Below are 17244 nucleotides of genomic sequence, written 5' to 3'. Positions count from 1 at the left end.
CTGCTACAAAGAGCCGTATTTTCAATTCCATGCTTACTTAAATTCTTTACAAGTAGATTACACATTAATTGTTTTAATTTGTTTTTAAAATGCTACGTACGTTTGTATAAAAACGTTTATTTATGGTTAAAGTGAAATTACTTGCAATAAATTGTATCTTAATTGTACTTTGTACCAGGGATATACTGTACCTTATCGCAGTATGATTTACGTTTTTATTATAAACCTGTGGGAAGGCTGACAATAATTTTGTATACAATATTCTTTTAAATCCAAACTTCCGCTAGGTGGCGGTAGGGTGCTTGCCCAATTCCATCTCTCTTGCGCCTTTCTTATCTGATTAACGGGTATCTGATAGTCGATAAACCGTTCTCCCTTGTTAAATATGAAGGTTTTCCTTTTCTTTTTCGTTTTGAATACTGTGACTTGGTTAAAAATTCGAAATAAATATAGTTTCTATAGATCTGTTAACTCAACAAAAAACAATGTATGGAAACGTTTTATACCCGTTACTTGAGTTTATAAAAATCGTAATATGTAAAAGGTAGAGAAAAGCTTTCCAAATTTATATAGTGCATATACGCAAAACACTCTTAAGAAGGTGAGACGACTACACTTTCAATTCCCAATCTCTTACCAATGAACAAATAAGTGGGCAAGTTGCTTATTACTCTGCTCGCTGAATTTCATCTCACCTCGCTAGAAGCTGTTAACATTAAAATTTTAAAAAAGGCATTTTATGTGTTCAATTGTTGGTATTCATACTACATAGTATACCTCAAAACCATGAACAGAAAGGGTTGTTGTATGACTTACATATTAAAATGCTTAAATGGCCGTGACTATAAATTTATAGTTATGCGACTGCAATAAAATTTGGGGAGAAGCGCATATTTTACAGACATTTTCTTAATAAATACAACACTTCTTTGAAGTACATTTGCTTAAAGTTATACAAATCATACGATACACCACAAAATTAGTAAAAACTAATTTAAACATACACTTACAAAGTTTGGTAAGTTATCATAAACAATGTGAGGTCTAACTTAAGCGAGCTAAAGCTTGTATACAAAAAATTATAACTTTATGGTAAAAAAGGATAAAGGCACATTTATTTTCCTTATTTTTCCGATTATTTCTGGCAGCTATATGATTCCCTTCCGACATAGCCGGAAAATTTTAGAAAATTAGGGATAGATAGAGGGCTAGGTCCGGATTAGCTAGTATTCTGATTAGAAAACAGCTTTGATTCTAAGATTAACTTGTTTCTACACATTTCTATGTACAAGAGCAACCTCAATTAAAACACATGTAACTGGAGTTGTTTCGTCTACTTTATTGGTTAGACTGGTTCGTATTTTTATATAAGGTATCAACAGAATTTTTTAAGGGTTCTCCATTTGTCACTTGATAACTTTAACAATTAAAACTAGGAATTTCTATTGTTACTTATTTTCTCTCTCTCTCTCGCTCCTTCGCATGCAAGTGCCAGCTATGTACACAGAAATCACAAACACAAATTAGTTAGTTTAACCACCAAAGTTAGACTGACTGTAAAGGGGTAAAAGGTGAAGAGAAACCTGACAGACACACGTGAAGAAAAAAAAAGGGACTAAGCAAGGACCAAAGAACAGCAGCAGTAGATACTATCAGGAATCAAACTGAAGCTGGATCAATTGGGCATGCCCACGCCCTGCTGGAACCCTAACGTCTCCTGCTGCTTCTTCACCTCGTCCTGCATTTCCAGGGCCAGCTTCTTGTACTTCTCCGCTTCCTTTTCGTTCTTTTCGATCCCATCGCCCCGGGCGTACATCTGGCTGAGATTGGCGCACGCATACATGTTGCGAAGCTCGCAAGCCTTGTGGGCAAACTGGAAAGCCTTCTTCATGTCTTTTAGTACAATATAGTCGGAGTCTTTCAATTGCGTTTTTCCCGCGGGCGGCGATGATGTACCACTTCCGGCGGATGCAGGGACGGCACTCTGCTCCGGCTTTTTTTGCACTCCCAAGATGTGCATGCCGGAGAGATAAAAGCAGGCAGTGGCGTTGTTCATGTCGCAGCTTTTGGTCAGGAACTCCAGACCCTGTGGGATTTGTAAAATATTCATGTATTTTGCGATATATACGTGCATATGAATATGCATAGGTACGATTCAATTATGACTACAAAGATTATATTTTTGCATGGGAAACAGGTGGGAGCTGTAGCTGCAGCAAGCAGTTGCAATTTAAGCAAGTTCGTCGCCATGCGGCTCCTTTACCTTAGGCACATTCCTGTCGATCTCCTTAGGCATGGACCTTGAGACGAGCAGCAGGCCGGAGTGGAGGCAGGCGTCCGAGTCGTTTAAGTTGCAGCCCTTTTCGTAGTACTCGTAAGCCACCCGGGGATCCCCCTTGCTGCCGCTCTTGCCTTTTCCAAGGAAACTGTAGTTGCCGTATTTGTAGCAGGACTTTGCGTAACCATAGTCGTCGCAAGTCGACTTGTACACCTTGGAGGCCTTCTCGAAGTCCTTCTTGATGCCTTCCAAGTAGTCGCCCAGCAGGTGGCACGCTGCAATGCAAAACTGCAGTTAGTTATCTCATAAATGGAATGTCTTCAGTTCCCAGTCCCGCGATTTGTCCTCCCGCACATCGGAGGTTATAGACCGCTGTTGTTTTTGCCGCCGTCGCCATCGCCGCCGCCGCCGCCGCCGCACTCACCTTCCGGCTTCTTCTCGGAGTAGCACCCGAATCGATACTCCACGCCCAGCTTGTCCACGTACTCCTTCACGTCCGACTCCTTCTTCAGGTCGTAGGCCATGGTCAGCGATTTTTAATAGATAACAACCAAAAATTATTATGTTACGCTTCGTCCGGACCCCTGCTTGCTCCAGTGTTGGTAATGTGCAAAACATCGATTAGTCGACCATACACATTCGATGGCTTGTCAATATCGATGATAGGCGATGCATCGATGTTTTGCAAATCAAATAAAAATAATTAAAATATTGTTTCATTTAAAATATTCTCATAGAAGTATTTGCTATCTGTCAATTCAGACTTCGGCGACATTGAGTGCTAGGGCTAGGCCTTGCTCGAGAGTGCAGTGTGGCCAGATACATATGCCTGCTGAGAGCAACGCTTCTCGCAAAGCCGAGTGCCTTTCCAATAGTGCTGGACGACAGCCACACTGGCGGACGAGTAAAAATCCAATCTTTTCATTTACCTCTTGTTTTTTTTTGTTTTTCCGTGTCCCCTCTGAAAACTGATGCGTATCCAGGTAGGACACCTAGGTATTGGGAAACCACAATGAGCTCGAGCAGAACGAGGAACGGCCCCACGCTAAATTTTAAGGCGGTGCTGCTGGGCGAAGGTACGTTTTGCAGCCAGACGAACCTAATCCATTAGCCCATGAAGGATGATACCCCTTTGTTGCAGGTTGTGTGGGCAAGACGTCGCTGGTGCTGCGCTACATGGAAGACCGGTTCAATGCCCAGCACCTGAGCACCCTGCAGGCCTCCTTTGTGACCCGCAAGGTGTCCCTGGAGGACGGGAGAAGGGCCCAGCTGAATATTTGGGACACTGCTGGTCAGGAGCGGTTTCACGCCCTCGGACCCATCTACTACCGAGGCTCCGATGGCGCCCTGCTCGTCTACGACATAACGGACAGCGACTCGTTCCAGAAGGTGAAATCCTGGGTGCGGGAGCTCCGGCAAATGCGCGGCACGGAGATTGCCTTGATAATCGTCGGCAACAAGACTGATTTGGAGGAGCAGCGAGCAGTGACGCACGATGAGGCCCTTCAATATGCGCGCACGGTTGGCGCTCAGTATGTAGAAACCTCGGCCAAGGAGAACGAGGGCGTGGCCGAGCTCTTCGAGCTCCTGACCCATCTGATGCTGGAGCAGCTGAGCCAGCGGCAACCGGATGCGAGTCCGCTGCGCCTCCAGAATTCGGATACGGATACCCTCAACAACTCCGAGGACTCAGAGGCCCCGGATCCCGGGGATCCTGCGGGCCAGCGATCCTGCTGCGGCATTTAGCCGTCCCCATTGTGATAGTAATCATAACTATAAACTAGTAGACCTGTAGCCGATGTTGATCTTGTGTATATATTATAAATTTACTTATAGCGCGTGTGTTCTGTTATTAAATATCCTTAGTACCAAATTCACCCCACGTATTTTTGTTGGTCCCCATTATTGATCTCGGAAGTCCCTCCCCCCCAGACATTTTCATTTAGCGATCTCGGCACCTAGCTTATACACTTGTACATCATTCGATTTTCTTGCCCTTTCTGTGCGCCCAGCAATAAATTATCATGTACTTGCACTTGTACTTATCTTGTTTTCGGGGCTGTTGTGGGGCGAGCTGAATCATCCTTTTCAGTTAGGAGCTGATAGCTTTGCACAGCGATGGGTGATTCATTTTAAGCCGCACTGAGATTACAGTTTTACGGCACCTTAAAAAGAGGGTCTAATAGTAGCAAATATAATTTTAGTTAGGAATTCCACATTTTTACGTAATAATCATATTATGTATATTCTAGTTTTTTATTTTCTTAAGGTGAGCTACATGCAAGTATGCTTACCCTCATCAAAATGAATCTACGTATGTCATAATTTCCGGGTAGGGCCTATTACAGCTACAGAAGATATTAGTCTTCCTATTTGTAACTCGAGAACCTACTACTTCGTAGCTGTGACTTTGAAACCATGAAATCTATAAGTCGGTCGAATTGAACGAAAGATGAGAACCATAATGAAAGGAACACCAAATTTGGCTTTGCTGCATTCGATCACAATTTCCCTCAAGTTTAAGGATAGCTTTTGATTAAAATTTTAGAATTAGTTGTGCGTGTGTAGCTTGTCCCTTGATGTGCAACATAGTTTGCAGCAACCGCCGAAATCTCTGGATCTGAGCACACTCCAAAACTTTTTCAAAAGCATTTTGTTGACTGTTAAAAGAACTAAAATGAAAACTTAAAAACTTTTCAAAGAGTAAAGGATATAAGAAAAAGGCAATGCTACTTATTTGGAAACCAATGTCTTATATATCAGCGCTCAATATATTTATATATTATAAAATTTGATTTATTTTGATAAAGAAAACTTTGCAAAAGTCAGATATGAAAACTGGGCCAGCAATAAACTGCGACCATGTAGTCGTCATATACGGATTATTATGTACAGTACATATCTATACGATTTATTTATATTTATTTCGTAGCTTGTTCGAGCTTTTATAGTTTCCGAGTCCCAACGTTCATATGGACATGTATACGTTATAGGTTCCATCTACCTGTAGATACCAATATTTATTCGGAAGTATTTTGAATAAGGAGCTACTTGGATTCGTGTTCAGCAAGACTATGCAATCACAGCATATTGAGAACTGAATTACATTTTGAGTTTCCACTTCCTGCGTACTAAGACCTAGGGGAGTTAACAATGTGACAATGTAGATACTTTTGTGGGCCGTGTTGATTGTGGCAATTGACAGGATAATTGAATGCTAGTACAGACACTTTCGACGCCTAATGGCCACTGGACTTGGGTCTGTAAGTGTGCCAGCAGGCAAGTAAATAAACATTTGTATATGTACATGTCCTAATCGTGATAGCAATGTAATTTGTGTGCATGAGAATCAGCCATTAAATTCGATTCCACGATGTCCACGACCCACACAACGACCCACACAACGACCCACACAACGGCCAGTGCATTAGGATAATAGGCAGAGATTACTCTGCTCCACTGCAATTAGCTGGCGAACTTCGGCGCCAGGGAACAGCTAACAGCTGACGCTTTTCCACAGGCGAGTCGAATGTCCAGCAGATTTCGCCTTTGCCACCCTCCGAGACCTGAGGAGGTCTATTTGGCTTTCAGTTGCCGCCGGAGAATGAGGCTTCTAGTGGATCTGGTCAGGACCTGCTTAGTCTGCGGATTCGTGGTAATCTTCTCTCTGGTGGCTCGGTTCCTGAAGCGCTGCCTGGACCTCAGTCACTCGCTGGCCATGTGAGGAGTGGGAGAGCCAGAAGGTTGGTTTCGAGCAGAAGGAGGTGGGGCTGCAGGGCCCGATATCTCTAATCTAGCCCAATGTTTATCCAGCCAGGTAGGAGTGCGAGCCATGTGTGTATGGTATGGTTGTTAAGTTTCCAGAACATATCGGACCGGCAATCAATAATGGACTGCCTTATCGGGCTCGCACCTTTCGCCAGGGAACCACGGCTAGTGCTACAGTGAAACCGGCCAGCGACGAGTTGCAGATACCTATTTTTATAGGGAGCTTAATTCGTTATTTATTTAGCGTTCTTAAGTATTGTTATACACTCGTGATTTGGTTTTAATACATTGCACACTTCCTAAATGCCGTATCTTTCATATATCTCATCCACTTCAAATGAGATCCTGGGTTGTACAGAAGTGGGGTTCCAAAGTCCATAGGGAGGGCTCACTGTAGCCGCGAAGTACCTGGCGGTTGTTATCTGGCCGAGTTGGGCACATGTCGATGGCTGTTCGATCGACACGGTTGGCCTGTGGGCCGCGCGGCGCCCTCCTGCTGCTCCTCCTAGTCTTGCTCAGTGCCTTGGTGGTTCTGCATAAGGTCACCCAGTCACCGCTCCTTAACCAGAACCAAATCCTGCAGGATCACTTAAGGGGCCAGCACGGGCGGTATGTCCGATCCACACGAACCATTCTCCTTTGGACCGACTTTTTCGGGGATCCGCGCTGGAAGCTCTCCTGGGACACTCTGGGACCGCAGGAGCTGCGGGATGAACTCCACTGTCCGGTCCACCAGTGCGAGATCAGCAACCAGCACGCATTCCTGCCCGCAGTGGAACTCTATGACGCCATTGTCTTCCATGCGGCGGAGATGTTTCCGCTCCTGCGCCCGGTGCCCTCCCAGAGAAGCCCACACCAGGCCTACGTATTCGCGTTGATGGAACCGCCCGGCGAGACTAAGCATCGACTGGACGACGAACAGGGGTTCTATAACTTCACCATGACTTATCGACTTGATTCGGATGTATTTTGGCCCTACGGGCAGCTGCTGGACATCGCAACCAACGCCGTGGTGGCGCCCAGTGTGAAACCGCCTTGGAGGAAGCCTCCCGCGACTTTTAACGACTCCCTGGTGTGGGACTTCTGGTCGGGAAAGACGAAAACGGCCGCCTGGTTCGTCTCGCATTGCGAAACGTTGTCGAAAAGAGAGGTCTTGGCTAATAGGCTTCAGGAATTTTTTGACGTGGACATTTACGGCAAATGCGGAACACTCAGGTGAGCGAAATTCTACAGCAACACGTATGCAGCTTTCTTGAGATCTCCGAAAAAAATAAATGAAAAAGATTCCATTAGTTTTAGGTTTTACAAGTCAAAGACATAGAAATCAGATGCATGCTTCTAGACCATGATATCTGCAAGTTCGTAAATTAGGCCATACTGCTTTTAGAAAATAACAAAACAGACGGATGCGATTCGCTGCGAATTTAAGTATGCTTAAGAATGTCTAAGAAACTTCGGGTAAATCGGTTTGGTAGTTTCGTCGCTTCAATGGACAGTATTTCTTTTCGCGAATTCAATGCATCTCGTAGCCCATTTGTATCTTATGGGTTTGAAATTTGAAGAACGCAAACGAAATGCCTTAAGTTGGTTACAACATGCAAATACCTTTTGTATTAAATGCAGAATTTGTAATGGCACAGATACAGCTGATACTTACTTACCAAGTATTGATCCCATTTCAGCTGCATGCGGGGTGATCCGCGCTGCGACGAGATGTTGGACACGGACTACTTCTTCTACCTGGCATTCGAGAACTCGCTGTGCGACGACTACGTGACGGAGAAGCTGTTCGACGCCCTCCAACGAACCGTGATACCCGTGGTTTTCGGCGGAGCGGACTACTCGCGCATCCTGCCCCCGCACTCGTACATCGATGCGAATCGCTTCGAGACCGTGGAAGAGCTGGCCAAGTACATGAGCTACGTGGCTGGGGATCCGGATCTGTATGTTAGCTACTTCTGGTGGCGCCGCCACTACCGCTTGGCATCCAGCTCCCCGTTTTGCGACCTGTGCGCACGGCTCCATGCTCCCGCATTTGGCCACAAAACGCAGTTCTACGACGACATCCAGTCCTGGTGGTTCAACAGTTGCCGCTTGGAAAGCCGAATACGTTTGTGAACTGTGCCCGGATTAGAACAAGATAGTTGCGACCAGCAGCACAGTCGCATCGAAAAAGAGCGAGACGCACTTCGCATCTCCCGCCCGCCATCTGCTTGGGTTTACTCATGTGAGGAGGGAAATACAGGACTCAAAACTCAGGTCGCATTGGACCAAAATGGGAGGCGGCTGTCGGCGTAGGCAAATAAGTAGGTATTTTGTTAGGAATTATTTTAAAAGGAACCGCCTCGGATTGTTTGTATTTAAATAAGCAGTATAAACTACTCTTATTAACAAATAAAATGTTTAATGTGAAATTCAAAAGGGACGTTGGACAAAGACTACTTCTCGACCAAAATAAACGTGGAGATACATTCAATATTGTTTCGCTAAAAACCTTTTTAAGGCTCCAGGCTGATCTAATTTAAAACTGTTGTAGTTTTTATTGTATGCGAGTACACGCGATAAATTTCCATGCATAATGTCTTAGTAGGAAACCACAAATACTCTTTTATAAGAATTTTTAAATTGCAGTCCGCCTTTGACCAGTGCTACTAAGTTTTCGAGTGAATACTAATAAGCCAGACTCTCCTGGTATTCCTAAAAAACTGAGGAGATATTTCCATGTTTCATTCCATATCGTTATAAGCTACCTTTTTTTTTTTAGCTCTGCCAGTCGATTGTGTATTTCAATAAATACATATGTAAGTTCGCGTAAGTAAGCATAAGAAGGGACTTCTTCCATCACTACAACCTTTTACAAAGCCAACGTATGTAATACATTAATATGTTACTGGGATCGCAACTACTCTTGGGGTATTGCGGAGCTAGGCAGCTGCAGCCGCGGGAACTGCAAGTGGGATTTTTGGTTTGTGCCTAGAACTAAACGCCGTAAGTTGTAAAACAGTTGTGTAAAGTGTTATATTTATTATTAGTTATCCTTGATGCATAAAGGTCCCGGAAATTAGACAATGCCACAAACTCAACACTGGATCAGACATATGCACTGTGCCACCACCACGGGAGCAGAAAACATTATTTGGAAACTAGACTAGCACATCTACATATATATTTATATCTAACCTTTAATCGCACATCTATAATCTCGGTATATCGCCCTTGAGGGTCTGATTCGCTGCAACAAGGCCTGCGTCCAAGATCGTCGTAGATTGCAGCGTGGGGATCCTCCGGGGCATCCTTTCGAGAGCGCCTATTGTGCGGGTGCCGCGTCCTTGAAAAAAGTCGTTGCTAATCCTAGTGCATAGCCTATGCCGCACTCCGAGTTGGCCGAATATTGTTAATAAATAGGTCTTTTTCGCTTTTGGTAATATGTTAATTGTTTAAATACTGCCCGCGACTATTGCAAATTCTCGTATGGATACGTATGTATGTACCTTAAATGGGTTACAGAATTTAGCACACCTACCATTTCGTACCTCCTGTATTTCCCAATGGAGCTTCCGAAGATTAGGTGACCCTGTATGAGCTCGGGTACGTCCATGGTTTGTCCACTACCTGCATTAGTATTAACAAGTCAATGTAATAGTATCAGATGTTTAAAATTATTTTAAAATTACCAGCAATATAAGAAATGAAATTGTTATAATTGCCAAGAGGGATTCCGGCAAAATGAGAATTGGGAATGTAATGTTGCGCATTGCCATTGCATTCAAACCTTTACATTTCCGAGTTATTGTTTTTGTTTATAGGTTTGTTTACCTTTTTGTGTTAGAGACTGCAACTAATTAAGTGTGTCAAGGAAAAATATCGATGAATCTTTTTAAATATTCGCCAGCCCTTGGTATCGCAAAATTTGGTCACTTTAAGCATATCGATAAGTAGTATTATACGTGGGAAAATAATTGAATGCAGAGCTGAAAAGTAATCGATGTTTAAGTACATAATTGTTTTGATTTTTTTATGAAAAGCATCAATATATCGATATGTCAAAGTAGCAATTTAAAAATATATTTTTTGTCCTTCTTTCTATATTAAAACAAAAATTTAATTGAACAAATGTTCTAGCAGGAAATAAGGCTTATTCGACATCCACTTTTTTGCTTGTTACAAAATACAAATTGGGCTTCAGAGTACTATTTCACTTATGTATATTAAAAATTCAACTTAAACTGCTACTTCTTTCGGTTAATACAGATTTCGATTTAAAATCACAAATAATAAAATTCAATCAGCAAATTTAGTGAAGCTGTACGCTGACAAAAAGTTCTCCCATGGTAAGCATCCTCTCAGTAAAAAAAGGTCCCAAAAGTAATTAAAAAAGTATTTAGAAACTGTTTACTACAACCTTAAGATTTTATCTAATGAATTTAATGGTTTTTATTATTTACATATATCATAAGTTATTTAATTTAATACAAGTATTTGCTTAGCATGTGGCTTGTCAATGTCAAAGGGAGAGATGGAAACTTCGAAAATTGATTACCAGGGAAATTCTATTACCTGTTGGACTCAGTAATCTCAGCATTCAAACGGACGGACAGACAGACGGACATGTCCATATTGACCCGTCTCGTAAATCTATGTAAATATATGTACATATGTATATATAAATATATATCGGGTCGGAAACGGTTATTTACTTGCTATATACTTGGTTTACGAATACCAGTAGGTTGCACTTGTTAGTATAAAAGGTGTCTTATGCTGCCAAGAATGGTAAAATTATTACGCTTCGGGTTATCAGTACTTTATCAATTCCAAGTTCAATGGAAATTCCGCTGCCTTTCTGGGCTTTTTAACCATTTATCAAAAAAATCCGTATGAACTCACTGCATTTCCCTGCATTACTTGAAAGCTTATGCTCTAAAACCAATTTTCAACAATTACCAGTGAGAATTACCATCAATATAACCTTAAAACAATATCAACCACGTTAAAACAATATTAAACCAGTAAAAAATTTAAAAAAAAAATAGTTAAGTAAATACTTTTAGTATTCGCAGAGCTTTGGCTTATGCCAGTCCTATTTTCCTTTTTTTGAGAAAATAATGCTATAATTTAGGTAAACACTTTCCTCGTATGCATATGTACATATGAAATTGGCTATACCATTTATAAAATTTCAAAAAAATATTAATATATTGTATAAAAAGGCATATGTACCCTCCAAGAAATTAATAAAATATTTTAAACCCTTTTCCTTATCTATCTGTCCATCCGTTGGGAAACTATAGGATATGGAAAGTTGAGATAGAGCATGCAGACTCTGCAAACTCTTTCCACTTAACGCTTTCACGTAAACAGCATTCCTTAATAAATGCATTTGATGTTCGAAGATTCGAATTCAGCTCAGCGAAACTTGGTTAGCTTTGAAATGCGGGCAACAATGCATGCCTGGAGGCCTTGTTGCACTTATTTATGAGTTCATATCCTTGTCGCACTCAACTTGTATGAGACCTAGCCCCTGTTATATTCAAATGTCAAATAAATCGGAGGAGGTCGTGAAAAGCGTTAGCTTTCTCAATAGCAAGATTACTGACAAACAGAGCTGGTGCCGAAAGGGTTAGCTTAACTTTGACAGCAGTCGATTATTTGAATATGCACGATATGCAAATATCACATATAGTAGTCTAAAATATTTTCAGGGCTGAAACATGTTTAGGAACGCATGCGTCAGAAATCAAGACTAGATAAAATGTCAAGCGTCATATGACAGTGACGTAGATGACAGCGCTCCTCTTTTCAGAGTGCCTTTTGCCGAGCTTTGGAGCTTTCGGAGCAGCAAGAATCCCACAGGCGTAACAAATAGCGTAACAAAAGGCCAATGTCAGCTGTGGAAGGAAACTTCTTTGAGTACAGTGCTTTTCAAAGCTCCACGCAGCTTTGGCAGGATATACCGTTGGCGCGCCGCAACGCTGCTTCTCCTCTGCTGACGTCGCTGCTGACGAAAAGCACTTCCTACGGAATTTCACGACATTTAATTCATTCTGTGCTAGATTTCCCGATAGTTCAAATCAGAGGTAAAGCCCCGAAGCGAATCGAAACGAAAAACCACAAGTCCTCTAAAAACAAACAACGCTAGTCGCTTGCGCTCTCCTTTTTGCTTATTTTAAAGTATATGCCAAAATACTGTCTCCAAAAACAAGAGCGAGAAATGTGATTCGTTTTTTTTTCCGTACAAATGAAGTTCTTTCGATAATTGTGTGCGCAAGAGTGAGACGTAAGTTGCATAATTTCCTGACAGAAAACTCCGGAAAATTCAGAAGCATTCAGAACACAATTTTTTCAAAGTGGGTATAGGCATACGAAAAGTTACAGTTCTTGGGCTCCCTTGCCCATACATATATAATTCTAGAGTTCAACTTTTCTATGTGACGCGTGTATGTGTGCTCAAGTGTGTGTGATTTATAGTGCGTGGGCGCTGTCTCTTTTGCACGAATACGTCGACTCGCTCGCACTTGTCAGAAATTCAGACTCTAAAGCATCGATTTTTCCCAACAATTCACATTGAAGAGGAGAAGAAAATGAAAGGAAAGCGCAGAAGGAATTGAAAAAATAAAAGAAGGAAAGAAATGAGGAAAAATGGTACTACTGCCCTTTTTGCGGATAGAGAGTGGGAAAAGCGGCATTCGACACTCACTTTTACTCGCTTTCTTCGACATACATCTGTATATTGTAAAACGTACTTGTCGTTTTAACGTTTATTCAATATCAAGATCAACTAAAACTGGACCGATGTGCCAAGTGACATGTGTGCGAAAATTGAAGCTATTTAAGCTTTTCAAGGGAAGTGCGTCAACAACAGATATTTGAATAATAATAACTGGCCTACATAGTTGACATTAATAACGGAAACAATTTGTTCTTAGTTTTTCCAGCCAGAGTTTCCTTGCAAGAATTTCTGTGGATTTAAATTTGCTTTATGTTCGTTACCACAATGATATTAAATGGATTTTCACATATGTAGATCCCTAAAAATATAAAATCTTCGTGTCCATTTAGACTATGGTGCCTATATTCATTGCATTAAGAGTCGGAGAACTTTTTAAAGTTTTATTTTGTTTGTAAAACCTGTTCAACGGTCGATATGTGAATTTGGATGTAATACTTCTATGACACAATATTCACAATGGATTATAACCTTGCAATGCATTATAACCTTTTTAGAACCTGATTTTGCATTAATCTTCTGAAAATGTAAATTTCGGTAGAGTAGTTAAAGATTTAACCGAAAAAGAAAAAAAATCGTTTAGTATTGCTGTAGAAAGTGGTAGGAAATCAAAGAACCCAACTTCAAGTTCTTAAAACGAGATAAGTGACGAACAAGACAATGAAAATAAGAAATGGCAAATCCGCACTGTCCTGAGTGCAAATAATTGGTATAAACAATGTGTATGTGAATATATGTTGCCTACTTTTACGGGCAGCAAAATATTCCTTCCTGCTATGCAAGTGTGAGTTTCTGTGTGTGTGTGTGTGTGTGTGTGTGTGTGTGTGCGTAGGGCTTTGAGCTTTGACTGACTCAACTACTGCCGTTGCGTCTCTCTTTTGGTGGTGAGGTGGGAAAGCTCTGGCATTTCGGCAAGTTCACGTGTAGGTACACAATCGAGCGCTTTATATATGTATATACATACATACGTAAATAAGTATGTATCAAATTTTCCGCAAACGATTTTTGTTCTTGGACATTCTTTAGGTTTTTCTCTGAGCTTAAGCGATAACGGCTGGAACATCCGAAAAAACAACCGATAAGGCGGCGGTGAGTGGGCGGTGAGTGGGCGGGCACATCGTTGCATTGCTTAAGAACCCAAAAACCATCAAATTATAGACACCCCAGTTTCGATACCGGTTCGATTTCGAGAGACGTGCATATCTTACATAATCCCTCCTCTGCTCCTCCCACCCGCAGTTCCAAGACCCCATCCAACTAGAACTAAACTGAATTCTACGTAGTCGCTGTAACCACACCGCCACCTCCACCTCTCCACCATCTCCAGTACGATTTCGTATTCGACCGGAGTCAGTAAGTTTTACGACCTATTTGCAGACCGATCTCGATGTCTCCGCAATTAGATAATGCTTAAGCTACCAAAGGGCCTAAAAAAGAAAAAGAAGAAGTCGAAAAAGGATCAGGAGCTCTTCACCGAGGAGGAGCTCGAGCAGTACAAGCGCGACCTAAAGGCCAAACAGGAGGCGGCGGCCACAAAATCGGACGCCGGCGAATCCGACGGAGCGGCATCAGACGTTGAGGCCCACCACGAGCCAGTAGCCTCTAACTCGGGACTAGGATCGGGATCATCCTCTAGCAACGCCCACCAGCAGCTATCGGATCAAAATCAGGGAGCTGCCGGCGGCGACGAGGAGTGGGCCAAATTTAAGGCACTAACCTCTGGCGTCGATAGCATTCTACACAAAACCCAGGACGAGCTCGATCGAATCAAGAAGGAGTCCTTTTACCAGCGCCTGCCCTCTGCTGCCGAGAAAAAGAAACAGGAGGAGGAGGAGGCAGCTCGCCTTGAAGCCGAGCAGCAGGAGCGGGAAAGGCAGCGCCTGGGGCAGATCGAGGCCCAGCGGGACAAGTTAGCGGAGGCGGTTGTTCAGCTATCTGAATCAGAGGAGGAGGCAGGCGACTACGAGGCCGATGACATCTTTGCCACCGACTACATTGAGGCTATTACCAGCGGCGAGCTCCAACTAGCCGTTCTACCGGACTCCCCCGTACTTGCCGACGACGGTCCCGATCCCTTTGACACCGCATACGCGGAGAAGGTTATTGTTGGTGCTGATCGAGCAAAGGGCAACAAGAAGCTAGTGAGTCTCGGTGCAGCCGTTGAGGTTCTATCCGGTCGCGTGGACCGGGAGCACGCCGTCGCCTTAGCCAATCCCAAGCGGAAGTTAAGGAAAGGTATCCAGAATCTCCTTCTTAGCGAGAGCGTGGAGTTAGCTGACTCGGAAGCGGATCTTCTGACTGCCACTTCGAACGCCGAGCCGCAGCATAATCTGCTTGACGATCTCGACGAGGAACTGCCCGAGTCCTCGGTTCCCATTGATCTTAGTGTCTCCTTGCATTTGCACTTGATTAAGCACAAGCAGCCCGTCGAAGAGGAGGACGAGCTCGAGCAGCAGGATCAGGAAAATCAGCTACTGAACCCGGATCTCTCCGAGTTCGATGCACTCAAAGACGAGGAGGACGACGAGTTCGCCGAACTAGCCGCGGAATCGCTAACCAAAAAGGAAGAGGTCACTATCGTTAGCCAGGTGGTTTTGCCTGTCGCGCAGCTGCCCACTGAAGCTTTTGGAGAAGGCAGTTGGGCCGAATTCGAAGAGCAACCGGACCAGGAACCAGGTAAGAGTTCTCCCTGCTTTTCTGTTTTTGGAACTCTGTTTACATATTATATATGTAAATATAGAATATAAGTTAGAGCGTTGTTGGTCTTGGTGTTGTTGTAATATAATAAAAGGTGCAGCCGATATACCTTTGTATACATGTTAGGATTTCGAACACCCTGAGAGCTTGAATGTTGGGATTAGGCTTGCAGATTCAACTATTGCTATTCCTATTGTTGCATTTCGCTGCCTTCCCCAGAGCACAGTTCAATGTGCATACTCATCTAAGTATCTTTTTGCTTGGAATAAAGTTGTATGGGTATTTTTATAATGTTAATACGAAATTCAGTTGGCATTGAAAGAGCAGATACATGGAGCTGTGCACCGTTCGTGTTTTCATAAAAAATATAAAGAAGCTGTAGATGGAGAGGCAAACAAAAGCAATTTGTATATTTCATTACTCATTTAAAGTCCTGTCAAGTTTCTAACCAACCACTTTACTCCTGTTTAAACCCTAGGAAAACCCAAGCGCCCGCCACCACCAGTCCGTCCGCCCACAGGACCTCACATCGTACCCGGAGCGATTTACGTGTCGGACGACGAGGAGGAGAACCCGGAAGACGATCCCTTCAACACCAACTACGCGGAGCAAGTGATTAAGAAGACCACTGTTCTTGAGGAAGACGACGACTTTGATCCGCGTGCGGAGGAACCAGCCACTGGGCCTTCCCTTTTAGCAGCTCCACAACGCGACCTTCTCGCTGGGAGTGCTACCGACCTTAGCCAGGTGGTTCCCGCGCCCTTGGCGCCGACTCTAAGTGTCGACCAAGAGGCAGAGGACTTTGATCCCTTCGATACCTCGGCCGTATCGGCTCTGGTGCAACCCAAGTCTACGGAACTACGCTTTCTGGAGCGCGAGCTCCTTAACGATCCGAGCGGAGACGGAGTCACCCTCAAGCACTCCCTGAGTGACCCGGACTTTGATCCACGAGCGGATCAAGAGGAACCAGCAGCACCGCAAGTGAAACTAGAGCAAATACAGACGGACTTCGACACAGCCCGTCGAAAGTCCTCTCTGAGTCTGAACATCCAGGCCAAGAGTGTGGGCTTCCTGGTACCGGCACCAGATCTCCTCGGAGCTGGTAATGAGTTGGGAGCTAGTAAGAAGCCACTGACGCCGTACTACGCACCATCTGACAATCTCCTGCAGGAGCGTGAACGCGAAGCTGAGGACGTTGATCCCTTCGATACGTCCTATGTGCCCGAGGCGAAACTCAGCGATATAGAGCTGAAACATATTGAAAAGGATTTGATCTCCGAACCCACGAATCTGCGCCACAGCCTTTCCGACCCAGATTTTGACCCCCGTGCTCCACCTACTCCGGTTCCCGCTGAAGTCTTGCTGGCCGTCGAGGAGAATATCAATATCAAGGTCTTGACTCCCGCTCAAGAGCGAAAGAAGCTAACCAATTTAGGTGGCAGCGGCCAATCGGAGGAGGAAATCGACCCATTTGACACCTCCATAGCGGCAAATCTCCAGCCGGGTCAGACTGAGTTAAAGCTTCTAGAAAACGAACTATTGCCGGAAACAAAGACTTCGGTGACTGACGTCCTTGACGTGCAAAGCGACGCTCAGGAGTTGGGCTTGGGCGACAAGGTCCTCACGCCTTCGACGCACTCAAGACCGTCCCTGTCCGCCCAGGATATTGACCCGTTCGACACTTCTATTGCGGAGAACCTAGGGCCCGGAGAGGCAGAGATAAAGCTGCTGGAGAGCGAGCTGATCGAACGTTAATATAAGATATATAGACTAT

At 43.7% G+C, this 17244-nt stretch overlaps 4 protein-coding genes and 1 long non-coding RNA gene across 11 annotated transcripts; 3 read left to right on the top strand and 2 right to left on the bottom strand.

Annotated features, from left to right (window-relative positions):
- Positions 1 to 1319: 1319 nt before the first annotated feature.
- Positions 1320 to 2998, bottom strand: LOC122623352 (cytochrome c oxidase assembly factor 7 homolog). The gene is made up of 3 exons (XM_043802461.1): positions 2703 to 2998; positions 2264 to 2553; positions 1320 to 2086 (listed from the first exon to the last, which is right to left on the bottom strand). The coding sequence occupies exons 1-3, from the start codon at positions 2800 to 2802 to the stop codon at positions 1676 to 1678; spliced, it is 801 nt and encodes a 266-aa protein (XP_043658396.1). The 5' UTR covers positions 2803 to 2998; the 3' UTR covers positions 1320 to 1675.
- A 142-nt stretch (positions 2999 to 3140) lies between these two features.
- Positions 3141 to 4151, top strand: LOC122623353 (ras-related protein Rab-21). Its single transcript, XM_043802462.1, has 2 exons — positions 3141 to 3354; positions 3420 to 4151. Exons 1-2 carry the CDS (start codon positions 3291 to 3293, stop codon positions 4022 to 4024), a joined length of 669 nt encoding a protein of 222 aa, XP_043658397.1. The 5' UTR covers positions 3141 to 3290; the 3' UTR covers positions 4025 to 4151.
- Positions 4152 to 6321: 2170 nt separating this feature from the next.
- LOC122623265 (alpha-(1,3)-fucosyltransferase C) lies at positions 6322 to 9630 on the top strand. The gene is made up of 2 exons (XM_043802312.1): positions 6322 to 7261; positions 7729 to 9630. Exons 1-2 carry the CDS (start codon positions 6486 to 6488, stop codon positions 8162 to 8164), a joined length of 1212 nt encoding a protein of 403 aa, XP_043658247.1. The 5' UTR covers positions 6322 to 6485; the 3' UTR covers positions 8165 to 9630.
- LOC122623266 lies at positions 8208 to 9871 on the bottom strand. Of its 3 annotated transcripts, none has more exons than XR_006326392.1 (3): positions 9721 to 9871; positions 9227 to 9658; positions 8208 to 8332 (listed from the first exon to the last, which is right to left on the bottom strand). It is a non-coding gene; the product is annotated as an uncharacterized LOC122623266 (long non-coding RNA). The 3 variants fall into 3 exon arrangements; XR_006326391.1 differs by lacking the exon at positions 8208 to 8332 and adding an exon at positions 9084 to 9149; XR_006326393.1 differs by lacking the exon at positions 8208 to 8332 and having other exon boundaries at positions 9328 to 9461; positions 9570 to 9658.
- Positions 9872 to 12016: 2145 nt separating this feature from the next.
- LOC122623771 (protein stoned-A) lies at positions 12017 to 17225 on the top strand. 5 transcript variants are annotated; one of them, XM_043803098.1, is made up of 4 exons: positions 12850 to 12893; positions 13800 to 13862; positions 14151 to 15449; positions 15949 to 17225. In XM_043803098.1, exons 3-4 carry the CDS (start codon positions 14180 to 14182, stop codon positions 17223 to 17225), a joined length of 2547 nt encoding a protein of 848 aa, XP_043659033.1. In that variant the 5' UTR covers positions 12850 to 12893; positions 13800 to 13862; positions 14151 to 14179. The 5 variants fall into 5 exon arrangements, with proteins under 5 accessions (XP_043659031.1, XP_043659029.1, XP_043659033.1 ...); XM_043803096.1 differs by lacking the exons at positions 12850 to 12893; positions 13800 to 13862 and adding an exon at positions 12017 to 12123; XM_043803094.1 differs by lacking the exons at positions 12850 to 12893; positions 13800 to 13862 and adding an exon at positions 12101 to 12123 and having other exon boundaries at positions 14013 to 15449.
- Positions 17226 to 17244: the final 19 nt, after the last annotated feature.

This window comes from Drosophila teissieri, chromosome X, assembly GCF_016746235.2.
Source record: "Drosophila teissieri strain GT53w chromosome X, Prin_Dtei_1.1, whole genome shotgun sequence".
Lineage (NCBI taxonomy): Eukaryota > Metazoa > Arthropoda > Insecta > Diptera > Drosophilidae > Drosophila > Drosophila teissieri.
The sequence above is the reverse complement of the archived record's forward strand: the minus strand, read 5'-3'. Positions and strand labels throughout refer to the sequence as shown.